The sequence below is a fragment of the Sorex araneus genome, chromosome X (assembly GCF_027595985.1).
Source record: "Sorex araneus isolate mSorAra2 chromosome X, mSorAra2.pri, whole genome shotgun sequence".
NCBI lineage: Eukaryota > Metazoa > Chordata > Mammalia > Eulipotyphla > Soricidae > Sorex > Sorex araneus.
Window position 1 is genome coordinate 367,072,646 of NC_073313.1, and position 13,524 is coordinate 367,086,169.

Here is a 13,524-nt window from a genome sequence, read left to right on the forward strand (position 1 = left end):
TAGCTCCTATCAATGACACCATACATAAGCGTCTACCGCATGTGTCTGCCAACAAATACTTATATTATCAATTAGATTAATAATAAAGCCGACCACATTAATTCCAGTTATTTCTTTTTCATATTAGGGTATTCATTTAATTATATAAAAAGACTATAGGAAAAACCATTTATTTGAGAATCATTTATTGAGCATTTACTTATGCCCTAACTTCTGTAATAAGTATTTCGACACCATTTTGAACAAAACGAAAACACCCAAACTAACAAAACTGCATGCCTTAAGTAACATTATTTATTTTGCCAAAAGAAAAGTAGAATAGGGGAAGGTGGATCTGGGCTTTAAAAGGGCAAGATGCAGAATGTGAAATCAGGATCGTGGGCATCGCTGGGAAGGGGAGAGCTGAGCAAAGCCCTGAGGTGAGACAGCAAGTCATATCGCGCTCTCCCACCCTGCCCCTCTCCCCTGCATCTCGGGCTCTCCCACCCTGCCCCTCTCCCCTGCATCTTGGGTTCTCCCCTATCATGCCCCTCTCCCCTGCATCTCGGGCTCCCCCCATCCTGCCCCTCTCCCCTGCATCTCGGGCTCTCCCCTATCATACCCCTTTCCCCTGTATTTCAGGCTCTCCCATCCTGCCCTTCTCCCCTGCATCTTGGGCTCTCCCCCATCCTGCCCCTCTCCCCTGCATTTTGAGCTCTCTCATCCTGCCCCTCTCCCCTGCATTTTGAGCTCTCCCATCCTGCCCCTCTCCCCTGCATCTCAGGTTCTCCCCTATCCTACCCCTCTCCCCTGCATCTCAGGCTTCCCCCATCCTGCCCCTCCCCCCTGCATTTCGGGTTCCCCCCATCCTGCCCTTCTCCCCTGCATCTCAGGCTCTCCCCATCACCCCTTCTCCCCTGCATCTGGGGGCTCTCCCAGTGCTGACCCTCCCCCCTTCCTGCCTCTCTTCCCTGCTCTTAGGCACTACAGAAGGGGAACCCTGTGTCCACACGACCTCCAAAATATCTCTACCTGCTACCCAGATATTCTATTCCTAAGCTATGACAAAAATCTTCTATGCATCTTCAAAAACCATAGCAAGTTCTATGCCTACACACCACTGCAAGGAAAGACAGCGCGGTCAGCTTGCCCAGCTCCCGGGCTAAGTGAGAACACAAGCCCTTTTATTTAACTCTGTATTTATAGCCAAAATGAACTTCCACCCAGATGGCTAAAAATTGAATTAAATAATAAACTAAGATTTGCTTCACTGTTTCTGCTTCACAAGGATAGCCTAGGTATAATGTCTACCCTAAAACTAAATAAAGCTCCCCACGAAAAAAGTATTCGAAATCCGTATCTAATTATTCAGTCTAATGAATCCAAATTAAGATGAAGGAAACTTCTGCTAGCAGTACAGGTTAGTCTTATACTCAATATTCACATCTTTACCAACTATATTTTGTACATTATAAGGCAGGGAAAGAATTATTAGTCCATTGTTTATGTCAACAGATTAAAAGTTCCAAATCACTAATCTGAAATGAAAGAAAAAACCTTACAGCATTAAAATCCCACACCTGAAGGACTTACCATTTTATCTAGATGTTCAATGGATCTATATATCTCCCCCTGGGATTCATCATAGTAACTGTAACGGAACCTTTGACCTTGAAACAAATATCATGTACAAAATAAAATAGGGAAAAATTAGAAGCTAAAAAAGAAAGCAAGCGCTTACAAATAATTTCAGTTCTCATGGAAGGCAAAGCACCGCTTACGCCTCTGAGAGAATCATTCCCAAGAGCCCTTGTACATAAAAATAAAAGGCATATTTGGGAAGGTAATGAAGAAATGATATATCACCAGTGTTTTATGATGTTAAAAACTATTTCCAACTGTAAAACCTTAAAGTCACGAGCAATACAAAAGACTAAGGAAACAAAACAACTTAAAAGTTAGAAGCATTGTTAAACATATCATATCAATCTATAATGGAAATAAACCCGAAGAATATATTCAAGAAAATATGTTTTAAGGAAAGAATCTCAATGTAACAAATCAATAAAAGCATAGATTTTGCTGTACAAATGCAAAGAATCGATCTCTTAAAAATGTGTAGGTCAGAGATATATGTGCTTGAGATTTTAATATCTTGATTTTTTAAAAATTATTGCATTTTCCCAAAAGTTTCTAATAGGAAGCAGTTAAGTATATTGCCTTATGCAGTGTCAACAGGAAGTACAAAAAGATAAATAGTACTAAGTAGTCCTGCCCTGACATAAAATCTCATAAGGGTACAACAGAAGACTCAATATTTAGCTATTATCCAAAGAACAGGGGGTAAAATGGAAGATTAAAAAGAAGACAGAAAACAAAAGTCTCAGGGATTAAATCTTGCTCCCACTATAGCCAAATGAAAATCAAGTATTAGACAGATTCGTTGCTAATTGCAAATTTTCAACTGATTATGCTGTATCTGAAATACAGAAACATCTAGCACTATCAGCAATGCCTTTATTTCCAAAAATTCATTACTTTTACTTTTATGTTTCCTTATTTTAAAAGTTCACCAAAATGTGCTTCTGAGAGGACTAACATATCCCAATTGTGTACACACTTAATGTGTCTTCTATTTCGTTTTAAGAGCAAAGTTTATGTGTCTAATTTGTTATCTTTACACCTAAGTAGATTAGGTTCTTTGGCTGAAACTTGAAAGAATTTTAAGTTTTCTTCATCTTACTAAAAATACCATTTTATAAAGAATAAGCAAGTCAAACTTATCAAACCCCTTGAAAATTCCCTGGGGAAAGAAAAAGTCACGCATCACTGTCTTGAAACTTCATTTGCATGTTGATACTGACCATTCCTGAAAGTCATCTTTCTCCAAGATACCAGTTTCCTTAATAATTCACATTTTAACTTATCACATGTGCTTGAGATTTTAATATCTTTAATAATTTAATGAATTATCACATTCATTAATATCTATAATTACTTGACGTGGCAGTTCTTACACTGCCATCTAGCCATTATTAAATCAATATTGCATCTTACAGCTCAAGATATCCTAGAACCAAGCAATAGGATTCTAAGACAATTAACTACATTTCAAATAAAACGTTTTTGACAAACATTAACAATCACTGCATGGTGCCACAACTGTAAGATTCCTTACCATCATCACACACACAGAATTCTTAATCAATCAATGCCCTATGTTAAGTACTTCATCAGATATGTCACTCAAAGCTTAAGAGTTAAGTAGAGTAGCTTTTTCTTTTTATTCTTTTTTTTTTTTTAATTTATGTATTGAATCACCGTGAGAGCAGTTACAAAGCTTTCGGGTTTGTTTTTTTTTCTTCTTTTTGGGTTATTCCTGGCTCTGCACTCAGACGGTGCTTAGGGGACCATGTGGGATGCTGGGAATCGAACCTGGGTCCGCTGCGTGCAAGGCAAACGCCCTATTCACTGTGCTATCGCTCCAGCCCCAGAGTAGCTTTTTCTTAAGGAACGTGTACACATCCTACTACGGAGAACTATGCAACTGGCCCAGGTTGGCCTATTAGGTTGTCAGAAGACTCCCAGTCAAATCTAAAACTTACTGATTCAACTTCCTGGGTGCAAAATTTCTACTTCAAATATTCTTTGGTTTGTGGATCTGTGTGATTTTTCAATGGGGGGTGAGGGGGAGTCAGTGGCAAAGCTGCCCCAACTCTTTTGTGAAATCAACAATTAAATGATCTGACACCAGAAAAATCTGATTAGCACTGTAGTAAGAGTCACTCCCTGGGAAGAAAATCTAGATAGTAATTTTTGAAACCTGAGCAGCTTCGGGTTTACACTAAATGAATTCTTTTCGTTGCTTCTAAAAGGAGCTGCTGGTTTTAGCTGCCAGTGATGCCTCTGGCGTGGCCCTCTCAGGGCACAGAGAAGACCGCAGACACTTAGGGACAGTCATCTGCTCCCCAGCTCTCCTTCTCCTCCTCTCCGGGCTGACATGAGGCCTGCCAGGTCCTAACTAAAAAGCGAAACTGTCTTGCAAAAAGCGGTCTTGTTCTTAGGGATCATTTTCCAGATAACTTTCACTTTAAAACTCTCTTTGAAGTAAGAGGAAGGTACATAAAATAAATATACTGAAATACTATGTCAGTACATTCTTGTGTAAAAATAGTGACAATCCCTAGAAAAGGCACTGGAACAGCCCCTCACACCTCACGTTTACAGAAGAACTGAACAGGAACAGGGAATGAGCTCAAAGGAACGTTCCAGGGAACCAGTTAAAAATCCATACTAGCGAGAACAACGTATGGGAAGGTAATAACAGGATGCTGAAAAAATATCTGACTTATTAACAACTCAAGCTGCCTCGATAATTCTCAAAAATCATAGACATATTTTTAATGACCTGAGCAATCCATACACATTAGGAAACCTCTAATTTGGAGTAACCAGCTGCCATCGTCCTAGCCTACAGACAAGTATGCAACAGCGCGGGCACACACACAACTTCAGTTAAAGCACCACTTGGAATCTGAATTCCAAACATCTTCATCTCTTATGACTAAAAAAAAAATAATAGTAAGTTGATCATAACTGCAATAAGAACATGACAGCACTAGCACATACACTGAGCAAAATCGCACCTGGAGTTATCGGTTGTGACTTAAAAGTACAATATGATTTTCTGGACCTCGTGAGCTGAGCAGGCATTAGCTTGTCATATAATGCAGCATTCTGGAAAGCTTACACATCTAAACTGCGAACCAATGTCGTTCCTATGGACCTGGAGCACTGGACTTGTGTACTTTTAAAAAGTATGAATAGAGCATATCACATAGTAAGAGAAAATTACTTACCTGAAACTTATCCTTTCAGAAGGTACACTGGGAAAATGGATTCTTTGAGCCCCTGTTTCAACTCCAAGTATGAGCTTTCTAGCTTTAAGAGCCACTGACACCGCCCCTAGGGGCAGTACAAGCTTTGGAACTCCCCTACTGAGCATGTCAGTAGTTTCTTCAGGTGCCTTCCCTCAGTTCTTTCAAATTCAAAAGATGAGAGGAAAAATAACCCAAGGAAAAAATCCTGTAAAGCAGAAACCTTACTCTTTGAGGGAAGGAGGGTAGCTCATTTGTGAATCCATTCCAGAGCACGCTTTCTGAGAAAAAGAAATACAGGTAAGTAATTTTCCCATCTCCAAAGGTGACTGGTGATTAATGAGTGGATTCACAGCGTGTGGAGAATAAGCTCCAGGGATGTCTGTTTAACACACAACAACCAACTCATGAGGACAAACGGTAACAATGGATGGTACAAGAACCAATGCTACTTGTTGAAGGACCTTGCAACAAAACATATTTCAATACCTCAACCGTTTAGCTGTCCACTAAACTGAAGGAATAAACAATGAGTTTGGAAAGCTCATCTGTGAAGTCCCAGGAGATGAGTCAGTAAGACAGATATTCAGGCCTAAGTCCAGTGAAAACTGTATTGTTAGTCACTCTAACATTTTATGGTCATGTTACAATGTTTTCAGAGACTTGAATTCAGCCTCACAATAAACTGTGAGATTCATGATACTAAGAACCTAAACTAAGGCTATTCATAATTGAAATCACTACCAAGAAAAAGCATATTCCTAGAGGAAATGTTATCTATGTCACATCAAATAAGGCAAACATTTTTATACACAAAATACAAGTCTATTTGAAATCTCCATTATAATGTGAAAGTATTTGCTTTCTCTCAAACTTGTAAACAATTAAAAAAACTAATTTACACGAAGTTAATATGTACAAATGTTTGAGAAAATAAATATGAAGGCTTGGATAAGATATATTTTAGGTATATAACTTAACACTCTAAACAACTTAACTATTTGAAAAGTATTTCATATCCAAGACACCAGGAACAGAAAGTGAAAGAGTATGTATGAAAAATACTTACTAAAAAAATCTGAATAGTGAGATATAAATTTTATAAAAATTGAGAATGCCAGTTTTAATCACTGGCACATATTTATGAAAAAAAATGTGAACTTATACAAACGTTAAGATTACAAGTTAAATTCAAAAAGTGTAGTAAACTTGCAACTTAATAACATTTACCAAATAAAATTACTAACAGATTGGTACTTATATTCTCATAAACAGGAAAATTTAATAGAATCACTCATCTACTTATAAAGAATCAATTTCTAAAAATTCAGCTTCATTTAGAAAATTCTTAGAAACTGTAATTTCTATGAATTAAAGCTCTTGATAAACCTGGAAATATAAACCAGGACAATCAAGAAAACAACATTAATGGTTGCTATTGGTATGAAGAAAAATATAGCACTCAGGAAAATGTGACATGTCTACTTACTAGAACAACTAAATAGGTCCAGACTACCAAATATTAAATGACGTAAATAAACTTAACCATGATAAAAATCAAATATTAGGGTAGCAAATGCCCTCTTACTTATTTAGCTCTTGTGGCAAGGTGCAAGGAGATGAAACCACTGTGTTACCTAGGAAACATCACCTTCCAGCTAACTAGTACATTTTCAAATGGATAAGACTAATAATAAGATAAAATGCAGAAACTGAAATTTAAACAGGAGAAGGATTTAAATGAGGGGAGAGAAGACTATCAACTCTCCACTGGTTTGTCTTATTCAAAAAATTATGCTTGAGAGTGTTTTTCGACTTTTTACTATTCTTTAACTGTCAACTCTCTCCTTCAAGTCTAAATAAAAATTAAATGCAATCCAAAATATGGACATCTTTAAAATAGATGATGCTTCATTTTTTAAAGTCCTTCTTCTAATGAGCAATGGCTAACAAAAAATGAATGAGGCAAAATCCTTCCGATTACAAAATCTTTCCCAAAAGCTCCCAAGATTGTTAAGCAGGAAAGATGTCCGATGACACAAGAATATGGATTTGTGAAAAATGAAACTTAATTTCTAAGAAAATTAAACCATAACTAGCCAATGATTCATATTACTTCAATAAGCATATAAAATAGAACATGAATTTTACAAGAACCTCCAATTTAGAAATAACATACATGCAATTTATCTTCTCCTTGTCCCTGAACCCTCCATCAAATTTCTCAGTGAGAAAAGTAAAAGTGCTGAGCCATTAGGTTTGGGGAACTGGGGACTTGCCTCGTAAGTGGTACGATCACCGACACCATGCAGTTCCTGGGTCACTGACAGACAGCCCAAGCACAGAGCAAGCAGTGACACACAGTACTACCAGGTGTGGCTCTAACTCAAAATAACATTTTTCAACCAAAAAAAAAGAGGTGCTCTCCTAAGTATGAAATAAGCAACGAGTATTATTAACGAAAATGATCATTTTTAAAATGACTATCAGCAAAGTCCTGTTACAAAACCACCAGATAGAATTCTAAACGAAGTCTCTGGATAATTTCCATCGCTAAAATTTTGTAACTTTGGAAATTCTGAGTTTGCTTCTTTGTTTAAATTATTATCATTAGTCACAGGAAATTCCATCCTACAATTTAATTGCCAAAATTTTCAAGAAACAGGGAGTTCAAAAGATCTAAATAAACTGAGACTAGGCAGAATATAAAACAAAATTCATCTTCCCCCAACATATACTTAAATACAGTAGTAGGCTGTGTTTTACTTGTTCTATAATCCACTAAATAAAGCAAAAAATAAAAAAAGGATGGTTCCATAGAAAAGATCAAGATTAAGACACTTATTGGCATTTCTCGTGAATTTGTTGCATTTGCAGGTGGTGCCAGCCAGGAGGGAGAGCTGATACTCAGAATAATACTAGGGACACTACTATTTAGATCCTAATGTAATAAAATGTTATTCCATGAGTGTCTTGAAAACAACAGAGAGAAGGTACATGCTTCAATAATTTTGTTTGGGGGCCACATTCAGTGATGTTCAGGGGTTCCTCCTGGCTCTGCACTCAGGAATCACTCCTGGCAGTGCTTGGGGAAGCCGTATGTGATCCTGGGAACTGAACCCAGGTTGGCTGCATGCACCCTGCCCCCCTGTACTATCTCTCCAGGCCCAACTACAAAACTTTTTTAACTCTGAAATATTGCCTTTCCTTTATTGCTAATGCAAATTTGCAATGCCAAAGAAAATAGCACCTGCTTTTCAGTAATAAGACTCCTTCGTTTTTAAGAACAGTCATTCTCAAACTTCAGGATTTCTAAGAAAAAGAACTTTCAGCATCTACCTAGCCCCCAGATCTATGTAATATGCTGATATGCATAAAAAGTAGCGTGTGGGGCTGGAGAGATAGTAGAGTGGGTAGGGCACTTGCTCTGCATGCAACAGAACCCGGTTCAATCCCAGCATCACATGATGTCCCGCAAGTCCCACCAGGAGTAAGCCCTAACTATTTGAACACAACCAAGTGTGGCCCAACACCGCCACCATCAAAACCTTTTAAATAGCAAAACCAGCCAGCCGATACAATCTGATGTTCGGCGTGGTGGCAAAGCTACACACATACCTTGAACCAGGGCTCTCTCGTCTTGGTGCTACTGGGGTTTCAGTTGGGAAGGATCCTTTGGCGTGGGAGCATTACAAAATGTTTGCTGAGCAGCTTCCCCAAAGGGGACGCATTCCCACCTGCCACCCGCACCCCATTTGTGATAACCGAAAATGTCTCCAGTATTGCCAAAGCCCCAGGGAGAAAGGTCCGCTCCAGCTGTGAAAACAGCACCTGAAACAGATGCACTGATTTATACCACAAGGGAGGGTGGTTCTCATGAACGGAAATCTCAAGAGAAGAAGACGGCAGCCTAGTCAGGCCAGATAAATGTTAAATCAGCGGGGGCGATCAATGGGAAGATATGTAAAGGTCAGGGCCCCGGAAATCTCAGGGAGGATGTTTTTTCTGTTTTTTCTTGAGCTTTATCTTCAAATGTATATTCCTGTGCCCTACATTTTACTATGATCAAAGAAATAAGTAAAGAATGATATTGGCGTCCTTACACCAATAAATAAATGAGTCAGAGAGACATCATAAAAGGAATAGAATCCAAAATGGATAAATGAGAGCAAACTGTATCCAAAAGATTAAAAAAAAAAAAAGTTTACTATCAGAGACACCCAAAAGGCTCTCAAGCTCCTTTTTGATAGATTCACCATGAAACTCCCTTACTCCTAAACCACGCGATAACAAAGTTCACTTCAGATCCTCAACCCGTTATCATGACGCTAAACCATCATCAGTAAGGAACACAGTGCTAACAGCCAACATGACACGCTTTGGAGGGGAGCTCTCAGCTGAGAGCAACTGATGGTAAAAACTTATGCACTGCAGGGAAAAAGAAAGAAAACAAGACTAATTACAACACAGGAAGTGCGGGAAAGGCCTCAACACCGCAGCGCTTAACTACATTCAAAAGAATATTTGCTTTATCCACCAAAAAACTAGCTTCAGAGCATCTACTACTCCTCTCTACCAGGAAATGGGATTAAAGACTTTATCCCCACTGATATAGATAACGAAGAATGCCCTCACAGTGTGAATCCAATTATACCAGTCGCCTTTGGAAATGTATCCATAAAATCCACTACTGAACTCTGATTCTTTTAAAGTGTACAAAAAAAAAATTTTTTTAATTTACTTTTAAATACTGTTGCTTAAAGTAAAACTTTCCAAGGAAAATGATAAAGTACTAAAAAAAACAGAGCCTGGAATGAAAAGATACCTTTAACCATAGAATACAATAATATCTACTATATGTTAAAATCTAGAACTTACCCCAATGGCAGAAATCAGAAGAAACCACAAAGAGATTACTAGGATCCGCTAGATATTTACTGAAGAGTTTTCCGAATTCCTGTTCTTTTGACTCACTCAGAGCTCCAACCAGTACAGGAATAATGGTAAACTCATCCTTATGGCTTAAAGAAAACAGAAAAAAAAAAAAGTCATTTAAGAAGTTTCAGAACAAAAATAGTTTTCCAATGTGTTGCAGGTTGGCACTTCAAAAAGTGGAATTTAATAATAGTGTTAAGTATAATACACAATATTAACTTCATAAATTTTATGAATTAAAGAGGACCGTTAAAAAAATGTAACAGGTACAGAATGCTAAAATTATCTTTTAAAATGACAAAATATACGAGGCTTCTTTACATAAATAAAACTATTTTACTACCAATTATAATTGATCAAAACAAAAAGTTCATTGGACCATCACCAAATCAAGACTCAACTACCCATCACAGCTACAATCATCTGCCCAATCTTTCTGCAACTTCGAAAGAGCATTAAACTCTTCCTCACACATTCTAATCCTCTTCATCTTCACCAGTTCTGACACTTATTCTAAAAATCTGCCAAATAAAACCTAAGAACTTCATCTTGGGTCCCTTAAGATTCACCAACTACACTTATACTTAAAAAACCAATTCAGGACAATGAAGGTACAATTCAAACTTCACTGTGTCTGGTATCCTCTGAACTCAAGAAAGTGGATATTCATTTCTACTACTAACAAGAATAAGTCACCACACCCCACCCAGAACGTTTATGGCATATCCACAAGTCCCCTTTTCACTCTACAGGACAACAGATTTATGGAAAAGGAACAGAGCAGATTAATAAAAAGTAACTATGATGGGCTATAGAGGAAGATGCTTCAAAATCTTTTAAAATTTTCATGGTAGTAAAATTTTATATACATATACTGAACACTACTAATATTCTAAACAACCCCAGATTTGTAATTTTACAAGTGTGAAAAGTCTGGCTGCTTCTAATCCATATCTTTTTTTTTTTAAACCACAACAATAATAAATGCTTTTTTCATAGGATAACCTGACACTTAACCAATGCAGGACAAACAAAATTCACAACAGGACTTTTTAAAGTACTAGGTTTAAGTCATCCCCAAATAAACGTTAGCCCAGCTTCACAATGCTCAATGCAGGGCACCCAAGCGCCTCCCCCCTAGAGGCCCCCCTTACCCTTTTGCCAACTGCGAAATAAACAGATCATACAGATCTCCAGTCCCTCTGCAATGCAGGGGCTTCGTGGGCAGAATCTGCATCTATGGATAAGAAAAAAAGAGGAAGCTGGCAGAGAAAGCTGCCAAGGGGTGTCTTTCTCCAAATCTTATCACTGTGCTCAAACTGCATGAATGAACTGGGGGGTGGGGGGCTCTTCAATTCGAGTGACTATATGAAAAAAAGAGTTGAATTTCAGTGCAAATGCAAGAAACCTGTTATGAACTATTCTAACCTCAGGTCCTATCGACATGAGGAAACGTACCAAGAGCATCACAGAATCCGCAACTAATTATGAAATGGTGGGGGAGCAATTACACAGAGTCTGAAAACCAAGAAGTCAACATTGTATCACATCAAACGTTGAGAGCGTGGACACGCTACTGACTTAGAACTGCATCTCCTTACCTACCAAACGATCATGATTCCAGTACCTGTTTCTTACAATTGCCATCAAGAAAGTCTACACAGCAAAAGTACCTTGTTGGCAAAGGTTTCAGACCAGTCAAAGCAAAACACAGGAGTCACCAAACTATTCATGTAAAGAGCCCTGACGGAAGCGTTCTCGTCTAGCCCGAGAGAGGTAAACGTCTCGGACTATTTAGAAAAGCTAAACTCTGAGTGGGTTCATCTAGCCAGCTTGGTCATTTGTCTTTTTTAAAAGTTACTTCTTGTTCTCCAGCCTCAGCATGAGTGAGCTGGAGAAAGAGCATGTGGCTTCGGCTTTGCAGTGATGTCCTTTTCCTGGGAAACATTCACACCCAACAGCAAATGGGAAAGTGGACACAGCTGTCGGAGTGTGGGAGGGACAGAGCAGACACCGGCCAGAGGCCAGCAACGGGGTGAAGGCTACATAGGAGTTGTACAAGGAGACTGCAGAAAGAAAGCGCCATGGAGGAACTGGACCAACTCAGGTTGTCAGGAGAGAAGGATGCCTTCCACACAGCCCTGGCCAGTGAGGCAGCGCACACCTGCAAGGGACACCCTCGCGGCCCCCGGGGCGCCTCTGACATCCCAGCCACCTAGGAGGGAGAGAAGAGCCCGGGAAAGCCAAGGCCGAGCCGCTCACTCACCGTCCTGGGCTGGCTCAGGGCTGGCCAAGCACCTGACAGGAAGCACAGCCTGAAACGTCACACACTCCCCCAGCAGACAGCCCCAGCCTCACAGGTGCTCTCACACACGTGCTCAGCTGAGCATGGACGGAGCATTCAGCCACACGCATGGGGACAGATGTGGGGGGCGGGGAATTTAAAAATCCAGGTAGACAAGCCCAGTGAGAATGTTTTGAAAAGCTGAGGAGGTGCTCAGGGGCAATCTATGAGAGACAAGAGTCTGCAGACACAGACCGTGGAAGTTCATTTGAGAAAAGTAATAATTCACCACTACACATTTAAGAACTATTACGGTCAGAAGAGAGTTGGATAAGACACTATTAGAGAAAAAAAATTAAAAGACACTATTAGAAAGCCACTTTTGAGGCTGAAGTGATAGCATGGGGAGGGCATTTGCCTTGCACATGGCCAACCCGGGTTTGATTTCCAGCATCCCATATGGCCCCCCAAGCACTGCCAGGGGTAATTCCTGAGTGCAAAGCCAGGAATAACACCTGTGCAACACTGGGTATGACCCAAAAAGAAAAAAAAAAAAAAAAGAAAAAGGAAAAAGAAACCCACTTTCAAGAAAAAAATGTAAGCCAGAAAAAAAGAAAAAACAGGGAACTGGTCTATTCTCAGAACAACAGTTTAAAGGAAAAAAACTGTATTCACATAGGACTGGATACTGGGTGTAACAAAGACTTCAAAACTGTTACTGCAAGTATGTTCAAAGAAAACACAATTACTAAACAAATAACACCAACAAAACAATAAAAACTACTGAAAAGAACCAAATTGAAAAAGGAAAAGGAAAAAAAAAAACCCACCAAATGGAAAATATTTTAGAATTGAGAGCTACAATTGAAACCAAAAAAGTCACTGGGGGGCCTGAAAAAGCAGATTTGCTATCACATTTTTTAAAAATCAAGAGAATAAAAGATCAAATAACATTCTTCCCCAATCTGAAGAACTGAAGAACTAAAAACCAACAGAACACTGTTGCAGATGATGGCACACACACCAGAACGCATGTAGTGGGAGACTCAAAAAGGAACAGCAAATGAGAGCAGAAAGTAACAGCCAGGAGCTTTCCGTATTTCATGAAAAGTATTAGTGTGGAATTCCAAGAAACGCAACAACCCCAAGTAGAATAGTCACAAAAAGACCCTACCAAGATATTCTGTAATGAATATAATGAAAAAGAAAGAAAGGAGAATCTTGAAAGCAGAGAAAAGAAAGTTAAAATGACTTACTGGATAATCTTTTAAACAGATGATATTAGAATAACTACATGCCTAAAAACACACCTCATTTTATACAAAAATCAACTCAAACACAACTGCTGACATAACCCTAAGAGTTTAAGTTGTAACATTTCTAAAACAGAGACCAATAAAGTTGCTTTGCTGGGGGCCAAAAGGTCAATATTCTAGGTTTTCTGGACCT

General features: G+C 38.9%; 1 protein-coding gene across 3 annotated transcripts in view; it reads right to left on the reverse strand.

Annotated features, from left to right (window-relative positions):
• Positions 1-13,524, reverse strand: part of MEMO1 (mediator of cell motility 1) — a 119,713-nt gene that overhangs the window by 21,367 nt on the left and 84,822 nt on the right. For all 3 annotated transcript variants that reach the window (XM_055123494.1, XM_055123492.1, XM_055123493.1), the window contains 2 exons: positions 9,735-9,877; positions 1,573-1,649 (listed from right to left, as the gene is read on the reverse strand). In XM_055123494.1, the coding sequence (XP_054979469.1) occupies positions 1,573-1,649; positions 9,735-9,877 (220 nt within the window). The remainder of the gene's footprint in view (positions 1-1,572; positions 1,650-9,734; positions 9,878-13,524) is intronic.